Genomic DNA, 12,511 nt, shown 5'->3' with positions numbered 1-12,511 from the left:
TGAAGGAATGCTTGAATGCTTGAATGCTTGAATGCTTGAATGTTTGAATATCGTTTCCGCCTTTTTTTTTCATCTCTCTTCCAAAATGGGAGAGGAAATGTAGTTTATATACTTGTCAATTAGGGCTGATAGATTGATTTTTCCGACCTTAGGCCGACCTGGGAAGATTATTTTCCAATTTGCAAACTTAAAGACCCGAAGCCCCATAAGAGACTGGGCCCAAAATAGGGCCAGGGACCAGGGCGCTGGGCGCCCTAGTCCTGAAGGACCAGGGCGCTGGGCACCATGCTCCCACCTCCCGGGACAGCAGGGTGCAAGGAGGATCAGGCCAGGGTGCTGAGAAATGCAGTTTTTGATGTCATGAACAAGTTTCGGGGTCTCCATTCAGGTTCCGTGTTGCATCGCCATCGTGAAGACCAAAATGCAGTCGAAATTGCAAGTGTCGCAATTTTAGGACGCTACAATTACACCATCATTGTTTATATTTCATCACCTAATCATTATAATACATAATCATCATATTGCATTCAAAAACTCAAAATCAAATGCATTTCATGTAAATCATTCTATCATTTCATCATCACATGCATATACATCAAGGAATATAAATAAACATCCATTTGCATATGTCATCATTACAAGCATTTTACATATAGATCATTACATTCTAAAATATTTTTCATATGCATATAAATCATTCCACATCATCCTTATCATGTAGATCATATAAGTCTTAGATAGAATCAATATCATCATCATAACTAATCAAGATACTCATTCTTAGGCCTCTCCACCTTTTATGAGAAGAGATCATGTTCAACATTGATGGTCACAACCCACTCATCCCCGTTCTACTTCTCTATCTTTTGGTGATGGCATTGTTGGTTGGCTAGACTTTGACAAGTTCCTTTGGTTGGCTTTTTTCATTTCTTCTATTTGAGTTGTTACTAAAGATAAACAAAAAGACAATTGAAAATATGGTAATAATCGCTGGGATTCTCCCATGATCACTTCAAACCTTGCTAATGTTTGGGACAAGTTAGATGATTGTTCGGGACCCATCTTCTCCTCCCTCCACTATTACACTCGTCACTTAACAACCTTTTATAATTGTACTTTATGTTTCTTATTGTAACCTCATTAACGTGACTATTCCCCCCTCTCTTTTTTAAATATATGTAACATTTATCTTTTAATTAATAATATGTATACTATTACAAAAAATAGCATATAACTAATTGCAATGCAGTAGGAAACTTAGAACTAAAATTATTAATTCAAAGGACACTGCGAAAGACCTAAATACTGAGCCACGTGGCTATATCAAAGGACGCCGATCTTGGGATGGTGAAATCAAAGGTCTCGCCGTGTTTGCACCACCTAATTAGCTTGACGTTTCCTTCGTGCCCTAATCTGCTTCTTTCTCTCGGGCTTCGATAGAGTAGGCTACAGAACTCAAGCCTATCTCCTGCAGTTGAATTCATCGGAAATGGTAAGCTCTTGTTTTTTCCCCTTTCCCTCTTATGTGAGCTCTGTATTTTACTATTGCTTATGTTTTTCCTGTAAAAACTTTTAAGTGACAGTAGTGTCTTCAACTTAATTTGCTTAAAGCAACTAATGAAGTAAAAATAAGCCTCCAGGTAACATAGGGTTTAGTATTTAGGGTTTTTATTTTTTGGGGTTTAGGGTTTAATAAGCCTCCAGGTAACAGCAGCTTCTCATTCTTGTTGGGAGTTGCCGCTTCTTCGCGCACGTGAGCTTATTAGAGAAATAGTGTTCTCATATGCTGGTGATGTTTGCTGTCTAGACCGGGACTCAAAATATTAACTTTACATTTAATTTACCGATATTGATCTTCATATATTTCATATGGCACTGAACTTAGAGTCTTTACACAGGCACGGCTAAAATTAAAGTTTTCCTATCCCAACGTTGGAAACTTTATAGTAACTTCAAGTTGAATTCGTGATGAATTCCTAGACAATCCCAGAATTTTTAAAATTGTATTCCATTTTTTGGATAGAAATTCGTGTTGCTAGAATTAAAAGTGGTGCCAACAGCTCAGCTAGTGGGAGATCAATAGCTTCTAGTTGGAGATTGATGATCATTACTACTTATCATTGTCGCAATCTGAAGATATATTGATCAAAATGACGTTCCTTCCAGTGAAACAAGATTTTTATTTGTTTGATGGGGTAGGAAAGCAGTTTTGCTTTCTTGTTCTTGTAACAAGTACTAATTGTTTTGATCGGCAAATTTCTTGAATTTTCCATGTGCAAAATTTACATTTTTAACCCTTTTGGCAACCTACGTAATTAAAAATGTTATGCATCGTGTCCTTTAATAATTCGGTTTTTTTTTTCATTTTAATTAATAGGTAGTTGTTGAGATGAATATCTATATGAAATAGCGTCAAATACATACAGTAAGAATCTTGTTGTTTGACTTATGAAAACTGCAAGGTAGTTCTGCATTGATCTTTTTGAGAAGAGTATGGATGGCATGCACGGCTTAAAATGATGTGCATTAGAGAACTGTTCATATGAGTTCCATGCAGAGTACCATTACACTCAAGTATAATAATGTTGAAAATCATGATGAAAACGAAGTGCAAAGTCAATGCTAACATCCAATCTCAATCTTCTAGACAATGTTTCAGCAAGTCCTTTTTTACAGGGAGTGGGGGAAAGCGCAAAAGCAAGAAGGGGATTCTTAGAAGGAGCCCCAAAATATAGAAATGACTTTTGATTGGGAAAATAGCCTCAGAACATGGATGAGGAAATGGGAACGTGTCTTCAAGAGACACAGCTGCTAGATAAGCTGTAGGGCATGTTTCTACGAGGGTTTAAATACAATATCATGATTTAGGCAAGAGACGTACATAGAATTGAGGAAGGAGAACTGTTTTCAGCTGTTCAATATATTATTCTTGGTAGCGTACTGTCCATTAATATCTGGCTTCCTGATTGAGTACTGACCTTAAGCCCAAAATAAATGCACAGAAAAAAAATTCCTGAAGTACTTTAACAATATATTTTTTCATGTATATTATCTTTATGCAAACATATACATTCAATGGAAATCAGCTAGTATAATACAACATACTGGATACACCTAGAATTAGGACCTGAACTTTTTTGATACTCCTATTCATGTGTTGTATGTAAGCTGATTGCGTTTATGAGCTTGGATTATCTGCTGAATCTGACTGTTGCTCCGTTTGATAACTGCCTGAGGGTTTCCGTCCCTAAGAAATCAAGCTTGCATGCTTGAAGGTTTTCGTCTCTAAGCACCAAAACTGTTATAGTGTCATGTTCCCCCATTTATACTAGAAATAATCAATATAAATTTTGCCATACAAAATGTTAAGACCAGATTAAAATTATATTATATAACATTGATGTAAAAATGATGTCATGTTATCAATTCACATATTGAATGGTGTTATTATATTTACATTTTATATATTGAATAATGTTATTATATTAGCAATATACATTATTTTAAAATGGTGCATTAACTATATATATATATATATCAGAGTTCCAGGACTCGCTGAGTCCTGGCGAGTCCCGAGCCGAGTGACCCTAGCCGAGTCTCAGGGACTCCTGACTCTCCAGGACTCGCTCTAGGCAAAAATCACTAGAAATTGGTTTTTTTGTCGAGTTCTGCTGAGTTTTTGCCGAAACCTGTCGATTTTTCGCCGAGTCCTGAGTCAGGTCAGCCTTGCCATGTCCGCGCCGAGTCCGAGTCTCGTTTCTATATATATACATATATCAGAGTTCCAGGATTCACCGAGTCTTGGCGAGTCCCGAGCCGAGTGACCCTAGCCGAGTCTCAGGGACTCGTGACTCTCCAGGACTCGCTCTAGGCAAAAATCACTAGAAATTGGTTTTTTTGTCGAGTTCTGCTGAGTTTTTGCTGAGTCCTGTCGATTTCTTGCCGAGTCCTGAGTCGGGTCAGCCTTGCCGTGTCCGTGCCAAGTTCGAGTCTCGTTTCTATATATATATATATATATATATATGTAACAAATGCTGAATAATGCCATTGTATTAAAGCATCTACTATATTTGTTGACCGATTTTCTGGAAGACCTGATAACCCTTCTAAAGCGGTCGTTGACTGGAATAACCTCCACATCGGTTCATGGAGGGTCCCGCTAGGAGAAAGGGTAGCAACTCTCTACAAAGAAGCGCTACCAAACAAACCATCGTGGCTTTCCAACACGATGGGGGTAGATAAACCCCCCTTCCATGCCAAATGGGGATAAGGAAGCATGGAAAGAATCTTCAAGGCTGACAGCAGAGAGAAATAGGAGCCAGCAGTGACAGGTATGTAGGAGACTAACTTCTGCTTGAATATTAAAATATAGCAGTCAGCAAATTATAATTATATTAAAATCTTATTTGTATATCATTAGATATAACTGTTGTGTATAATCTTGATCAAATGGAGAGCATTAATATGATATTAATTTGAGGGGCAAATTAGATGTAATATTCAAACAACATTAAAATGACAATACTGTTAGACATAACATATAAATATATATTTGCACATAAATCCAGGAATACATGATACAATCAAATCCAGTTTGCACAAATTATTGTAATGCTGTAAATTCATATGATGCTAATAATATAAGGAATAATAAATTGATTGTAATGGAATTATGACAATAAATGATCAATACTTATACAAAGTAATACTAACAGAAAATGTTGATAATAACCCAAAACAAGGCACCAATGCTATATAATGTGATGTGATAATTATGTCAGATATAATTGATTATCATAATTAGATGAATTGAATAAATATAGTAAATGATTCATTGTAAATAAGGGAATCTCTCTTAAGTACGCCACTCCATAGTGGATGACTAACACCTGTCACATGGAGCCAAGAGGGGTGAAGCAACTGCTCTTGGGCTTAAGAGGGAAGGTGGTTGTGATGAGGGGGAATGGCGATAGGATACCTCACTGGGTACGACACTCCCTATTGGGGTTTGGGTGTGGTGTCCCTGGTGTGTTCTTTGTCATGATATAGGGTGGGTCAAGGCTGCTGCCAAGCCCAAATTAAGGCCTTTGAAACTACAAAAACCTTAATTGCAAGTTGCTGCATCATCATGCACTCTAATTCATCTATTGCACAAGAAAATGGAGTGTAAATTGCAGTTATTTTAAACTGCAGACAAGAAAAAGGTTTTTGAAGTGGATTTGGAATCTGGATGAGTTATTAACACAAAAAATGAGATTTCTTCTGTTGAATTGTGTGTTTTACAAGGAAAAACTCTCTAGTGAGTTATTGGGTGAGTAATTTAACTAGCAATTTGGCTGTTCTAAAAAACTGTAAGAGATAAAAAAAATGCAGGCAATCCATTGCAGTAGGCAGAACATATGGTCGTTCTTGTTTCAGCAGCCATCAAAATGGTTGCAATCACTGAACCAAAATCTGAACGTTCATGTGCCATCATCCAGTTTCCAAACAACACATGCAAGGTGCTGCCACATGTGCTTATAGCCAGGGGAATGGTCTCCGTGTGCCTTCAGTAGTGGCAGAGAGCCTGAGAGTGAAACGCTCCCTTCAATAGAGAGTCCTTTATTGGTAACATCAGTCTTTAAGAGAGCTGGCCTGTGAGATATGTCAACAAGAACATCACAAAATTATTTGGGATAAACTGTAGATGATTTATATCCTCTAATCATTATCACTGTTCCTTAATTTCCATAAATTATCAGAACAGACTACAGAATAAAAAATCTTGCAAACAAACCACCCTTATCCAGTAGTCACTGCTTTTGAGTTTTGAGAGTAAAAACCTTTTTATTAAGTTTCTAGGAATGCTCTTATCATAGATGTACTCTATATCAAGCTTTAATGTCAGACAAGTGCTTTTTTTATATGCTTGATTGCAATTGCCAATTTCTATCATTTTTGCATGCAAATTTCTGGAAAGTGTCCAATATGGGATAATATCCACTACACTTGCACAGATTGCCATCAATTTGGTCGTCAACTTCTTGGTTTGGTAGATTTGGATTTTTATGTAGCAAACTATATTTTCTCATTACTTTGATGAATGAGGTAGTGAAACCATCAACAACAGTCATATTGAACTCTGAAAGTTCTCCACCTTTAATCTCCTCTCACTCACAAAGCCTTATCAATAAAATTGTAGGTAGTTTTTTCTCTATTGCTCTTTGTAGTTTTCCTCAATGGTAGTAATGTTGCTCACAGATTTGTACGTAGCACTATTCACAATTATGATTGTACGAAAGCTCAAAGACTATGGTTCCGAATGATTGATTAATGATGGGCGATTATATAGAATGCTCTGATATCGATCAACAGTGGAGATCAGATTGTAATGTCCCCACTTTGAAATATAATTTAATAATAGTAAACTTAAAATTTAAAAGAATAAAAAAAATTAAATTAAAATATAAAAGAATATAATTAAATATAATGAAAATTTGATTAAAGTTAATGAATGGTCAAAAGGCATGAAATGATAAGTTGTGACTCTTCCAAATATGAGGTATAAAAGGGAGAGGAGAACTCATTTGAAGGGGGGATAATTTGGGAATCAGAAGTGCAGATCTGATTAATTAAGAAGTGCATATCTGATTGTTAAAGCTTGTGTCCCTTTCAAAGGGCAGCAATAATGAAGAGTTGCAATCTTTCAAAGGGTGCTAATGTTTAAAGGGTGTGTTTCTTGCCAAAGGGCAAACATGATGAAGAGGTGCGACCTCTCCTTCACATTGAGAGATATAAAAGTGAGGAATCAAAAAGCATCCAGTGACATCGCCGTGGATCAGATCAGATCAGAACTGTTATTAAGTTACAGGCAGTAACATCCTTGTTCTTGGTGGTATGCATGGGGATGTGCATGATATATGAAGCCTGATAATGTTCTTATGCAGAATTGAATAGTAATATTAATATAGACTGCAATATGTATGACGGTCATAGTTAATTTCATATACATTCATAGTACACCAAGATATTGACATATTTACAGTCCCAAGCTCTTAACCAGTTCTAATTCCTTTTTCCTGAGGAGTGGTGTGATGCTGTTAGGGAGAGGTGGAGTAAAACCATCTCATGATAGATGAGCCCCAAGGGTGAAAGAACTCATGATCCTGAAATCTGGGCTGTGGGCCCCAAGGGTGAATGGATTGAGGTTCCCATACTCTGGACTGCATTAGGGAGATGGTATCATCGTGCCCTAGACAAGCAAGTCTCCCATTGAGGATTATAAATTAGATGGGGATTAAGATTGGGCCTGAGTAAGGACAATGCCTAACTGTACTATGAGCAACCCTATTCTTTAATTTGTAATTACTATAACATGGTAGGTAGTAATGCATGTTTCCCTTTGGCAATTGGCAGCCTATAAATAGGGGACATTACATTTGGTATCAAAGTTTTGATCCTGCCATCCTTCAGGGTAAAGATGAATCAATGAATCATTATAGTCAATGAGAAAAAATCTAACAATACGTGTATTTGTGTGTATGCCCTGTGTCTACATGTATTTGTGTGTATGCACTTCTTATTAAAATCAGATCCACACTTCTGATTTTCAAATTATCCCCCCTTCAAATGAGTTCTCCTCTCCCTTTTAAACCTCATATTCGGGGAAGCCACAACTTATCATTTCATGCCTTTTGACCATTCATTAACTTCAATCAAATTTTAATTATATTTAATTATATTCTTCTATAATTTAATTTAATTTTTATTTTTATTCTTTTGTATTTTAATTTTATTATTATTAAATTATATTTCAAAGTGGGGACATTAAAGTCCGCCCTACCAAATTTAATACATGAAAACAGAGAGCAGACAACATAGTGCAAGTATGTGTAATAAAACAAGCTTTCTACATGAGTAGAGTACATAATGTGTCTCTGTATGCTGCTTTGGAATGCTGAGACAAGGTGTTATATAGGAATCTGCAGGTGTGTAGGGATGTGCATGGACTCCCTGTACTCCAGTGTCAAGGTGTGCCTCAAGAGATGTGCTGAAAACCTTAAGGCACCTATGATTTAATATCTTGCAAAAAGCAATTTTAATTAATCAGGCAAACAGATGTATTCAAATAGTTAACCATCCATACATGATTCATTAATAATAGCTTTAAGTTTTAGTGAATTTAACACCTAAACCGTCCATTTCTTTCAGGAGGCAACCAGCCTGATTGTACAATTCAATTACAAACGTAACAGTTCCAGACTTAATGCGAGGATATATACAGTTAGTCTATCTATGTGTGTCATCAAATTGTGGTCGACTCACTCCCAAGGACAAATATTATAACCTACGTAGGGTATGTTTAATGAATATGTTGTGTAAGAATCATATGACTATTGTTGGAGTAGAACCACCTACCATACCAAGAGAAGTTTCAGCTGTAGGGCATTGCAATTGGGTCCAGTTCAGTAGTCAATTTCAAAATTACAAGCTCCATATCAAACTCAGTTCACTCATACTGCAATGTAATCCTCAGTATACCTGTTATATTATTATATGGTACTATTAAAACGATGTCCTGAAGTTAGTCATAGAAAAAAGTGGCTTTAATAATGGAATCTTTGCTTGAGATTCATAAGCATCGTTTTTAGAGCAGAGAAACTTCACTGAGGAACTATAGATATTAATTCCTGTACAGACATTTGAGAGACTTTTAGTAACGAGTCAAATATAGAAATAAAGTCTGTTTAAGAGGGCAGAGGTGTACGAACCAGATAGGTAGTTTGCCACATAAAAAGTACTATTGTTATTGAGAGAGGCTAGATATTAAATATTCTTGGAAACCGTTTCCATTGTTGCCATAATGATAGAATATTTGGTTTGTTCATAATCATGTGCATGATTGTTACATGCTACAGGCCTATCAGTTTGTGAACAATTGGGTCGAGATGTTGTTTTATCATAATAATGGCCAGTACAAGAATTTCCGTTTCTCTAGAAAGTTTGCAATTTTTGAAAGAATGTATAATTTGTATCCATTCAGACATGATAGGTAATTTTTTAAAGTCATATAAGCATTTTATTTATGACTGCAAAAATGCTATTAAATAGTTATTATTATTTAGCAGAAAGAGATGGAATGATTAGCTTAAATGCCTTAAGTGAGTAATTCATATATTCCTAAGTACATCAGCAGATAGGGCTCACACCTGAATTTAGTACATGCATTAGGAGTCAGATGATTGAATCCTCATTTCAGTGTCTTGAGGTGAACAAATGAAGAATCTAGAATCATTTTGCTAAGGAATTGGAATCATTTAAGTTGTAGGAATCTGATTATTTGACATTTTAAGAATTTTGTTTCTTATGTGTATGCTGTCTACTATCAGCCAACCTTTTGAATTTGGGACAGAGTCTAAATTTCAACATGTTATATGTTTAGGTCAGTTCCATGGTTCTCATTTTTATATGGATTTATTCTTCAGAAGAACTCTCTGTTTTTATGCTTATGCTTTATATTTCTGCAATTTACCTTCAGTACATCAATACCAGTTTGTATGAATATATGTAATGACCCTGCCTCGAGAATTTTAGTTGCAAGGTCACATAGTTGGCAATTAAGCTATAATATCATCATTTCAAACTTCTTACACTTGATCTGTGGTGTCCAATAGGAAGAAAGTCCATTTTGGTTTGTAATTCTCTGTATTTACGTGGGACTTAATACCTGTTTTGGTATGTTGTTGCCATAGCATTAAGTACAATTATATAGGAGTCTGTTGTTGAAAATGTAGCTAGGTCGTATCCCTTGATTGGGCCGACCTAGCTTGGTAAATCATCATTTCAAACTTCTTACACTTGATCTGTGGTGTCCAATAGGAAGAAAGTCCATTTTGGTTTGTAATTCTCTGTATTTACGTGGGACTTAATACCTGTTTTGGTATGTTGTTGCCATAGCATTAAGTACAATTATATAGGAGTCTGTTGTTGAAAATGTAGCTAGGTCGTATCCCTTGATTGGGCCGACCTAGCTTGGTAAATTTTAATGTGGCCTTCGGCCTTAAAATTTATTGTGTATGGGCCTATTTGGGATATTGTGTAACTTGTAAATTCAATAGGTCAGGACCTATTAATATGTAACTTGTAAAGTGTTATTGGTCAGGTCCTAACCGATGTAACTTGTGATATTGGTCTGACCCTATAATTGTGAATGTAACTTGTGGTTATAAATGGGTCTGACCCTATAATGTAACTGGTGAATTTGTAATTTGGTGCCAAAGCCGACCTAGGCATAAGGGTTAAGGGCATGTATATAAAGGAAGTGACTTGAGGTGACTTGAGGTCACAAGCGTAATAACATAAAGGAAGGGCATGTATATAAAGGAAGTGACTTGAGGTCACAAGCGTAATAACATAAGCGAATATCATCTGCCTTAAGGTGATCTGTTCTGCTCCAAAAGATCAGCGAACTACATTCTGAAGTCAGCGAAATTGTCTTCTAGCTGGGCGAACATCTTCCTAGGTCTGCCGAACCTGCTCCTAGGTCTGCCGAGCCTGCCCCAAGGCTGCCGAACCTGCTCCAACGCTGCTGAACTTACTTCAGGCTGTGCTACATCTGTTCTAGGGCAAGCGAACTCCCTCACATGATCTGCAATCAACAATCTGGGCGATTGTTCAAATCTGACCTGAACTTGTGATTCAGATAAGTTCTTTGTATGCCCTAGAAGGGCAGTATTGTAATTTGCTGCTATATCTAATCTAATCAGATCTGAGATCTTTGATTGCTGGGTTTTTCCTCCAAGAGGGAGGTTTTCTCAGGGTACATGTGTGTTATGTGTATGATTTACTTTGCATTCTTATTTTCTGTTCTATACTGCTAATCTGATCACTAAAAACTAACATCTGTAAGATCCATTAACTGGTTGACAATTCAAATTTTAGGGAAGCACCACTAAAAGACTTTGAGGGCAATCAAATGGGAGACTTATATGCAAACACAACCAATTTAGTCTAGATCAGTGTATGTATTTGAGATATGAATTTCTTGTAGTTGACCTGTTGTAGCAATTAATGCAGTTGTTGGGACTAGGATGTGTTTCTGCCGGAGGTAAACAGAGATGTACACGATATGAGGGTTTTCTGCAGCTTAGAAGATTAATGCTTAGTGCCTAATGAGCCAGGCTGCTGATGCTAACATATATTCCAACTCTTGTATAGAATAGCCTTGTTGTTTATCTGGATTAATTAAATATTGATTTTGCATGCTTTCTAATCACTTTCTTGGATGGTGCAGGCAAAACGAACAAAGAAGGTTGGCATTGTTGGGAAATATGGTTAGTATATCTTTGTATGCTTGTATTTATAAAATTTATGTATGTTTGCACATGTGTGTGAGTATATGCATATACATATGACCATTTGTGGTGAAAGTCTATTTTTGGTGGACAACAAATGAGAAGTGGGCTACTGTGTGACTTAATTTCAGGTACAAGGTATGGTGCCAGTTTAAGAAAGCAGATCAAGAAGATGGAAGTGAGCCAGCATTCCAAGTATTTCTGTGAATTCTGTGGCAAGGTAAATAATTCTCTATGATTTTTCCTGTTGCTTTAGTTATTAACTTGTGTCAAGCTCTAAATGGGATCTTCAATTTTATAGACTGAATGGAAGGAGAAATTTATTTTTTGTTCGTTTTGGTTGAATATGCTACTGTTGTACAATTACTTTTGGGTAAGAGACTTGATTCTTTAACATGATTACACTCTTCAGTTTGCAGTGAAGAGGAAAGCAGTCGGGATCTGGGGATGTAAGGATTGTGGGAAAGTTAAGGCAGGTGGTGCTTACACATTAAAGTAAGTACTTAAAGTAGGCCATTTTTTGCACATAGAGACTAATTAAAATGGTTCCAAATAATTTGACATTTACATGGAGTTTTGAGTAGTTATAGTTTAGATAATCTGTTGTGTAACAAGTTTTCAATGATCGTTTTGTTGGTTATGTTTTTGCAGCACTCCTAGTGCTGTTACAGTGCGCAGCACCATTAGAAGGTTGAGGGAGCAGACAGAAAGCTGATTGTTTTCTCTTATTTTCATAAAGTTAAGTTTTTAATTAGGAAGTAAGGGGGAAGGCACTTGAACCAAATGTTGTTTTGAAGAGCCAAAATTCTTCTTATGAAATTCCCCTCCAATTTTTTGTCGTTATAGAACTGTACCAGTGATTTTCATTGAGTTTGTTTTGTTGGTCTGCTATGTTATAGAACTTTACCAGTGATTTTCATTGAGTTTGTTTTGTTGGTCTGCTATGTTATAGAACTTTACCAGTGATTTTCATTGAGTTTGTTTTGTTGGTCTGCTATGTTATAGAACTTTACCAGTGATTTTCATTGAGTTTGTTTTGTTGGTCTGCTATTTATAACAATTGTGTTCAACTTTCAAAATGCTTGAAATGGAAATATGATTTAGAATTACTTCATGCCAGTTCAAGGAAATATAAGGCTTTAAATGTTTAATAGCATTCCAAATCTTCTTATTAAATG

General features: G+C 36.2%; 1 protein-coding gene across 2 annotated transcripts; it reads left to right on the top strand.

The window, feature by feature from the left end:
* The first annotated feature begins 1,337 nt into the window (after positions 1-1,337).
* LOC131079434 (large ribosomal subunit protein eL43) lies at positions 1,338-12,442 on the top strand. Of its 2 annotated transcripts, XM_058017381.2 has the most exons (5): positions 1,338-1,492; positions 11,273-11,312; positions 11,465-11,553; positions 11,746-11,828; positions 11,985-12,442. In XM_058017381.2, exons 1-5 carry the CDS (start codon positions 1,490-1,492, stop codon positions 12,046-12,048), a joined length of 279 nt encoding a protein of 92 aa, XP_057873364.1. In that variant the 5' UTR covers positions 1,338-1,489; the 3' UTR covers positions 12,049-12,442. The 2 variants fall into 2 exon arrangements, with proteins under 2 accessions (XP_057873364.1, XP_057873363.1); XM_058017380.2 differs by lacking the exon at positions 1,338-1,492 and having other exon boundaries at positions 11,264-11,312.
* The last annotated feature ends 69 nt before the right edge of the window (positions 12,443-12,511 follow it).

Source organism: Cryptomeria japonica, chromosome 8, assembly GCF_030272615.1.
Source record: "Cryptomeria japonica chromosome 8, Sugi_1.0, whole genome shotgun sequence".
NCBI classification, from domain to species: Eukaryota; Viridiplantae; Streptophyta; class Pinopsida; order Cupressales; family Cupressaceae; genus Cryptomeria; species Cryptomeria japonica.
This window is presented reverse-complemented; position numbering and strand designations above follow the sequence as displayed.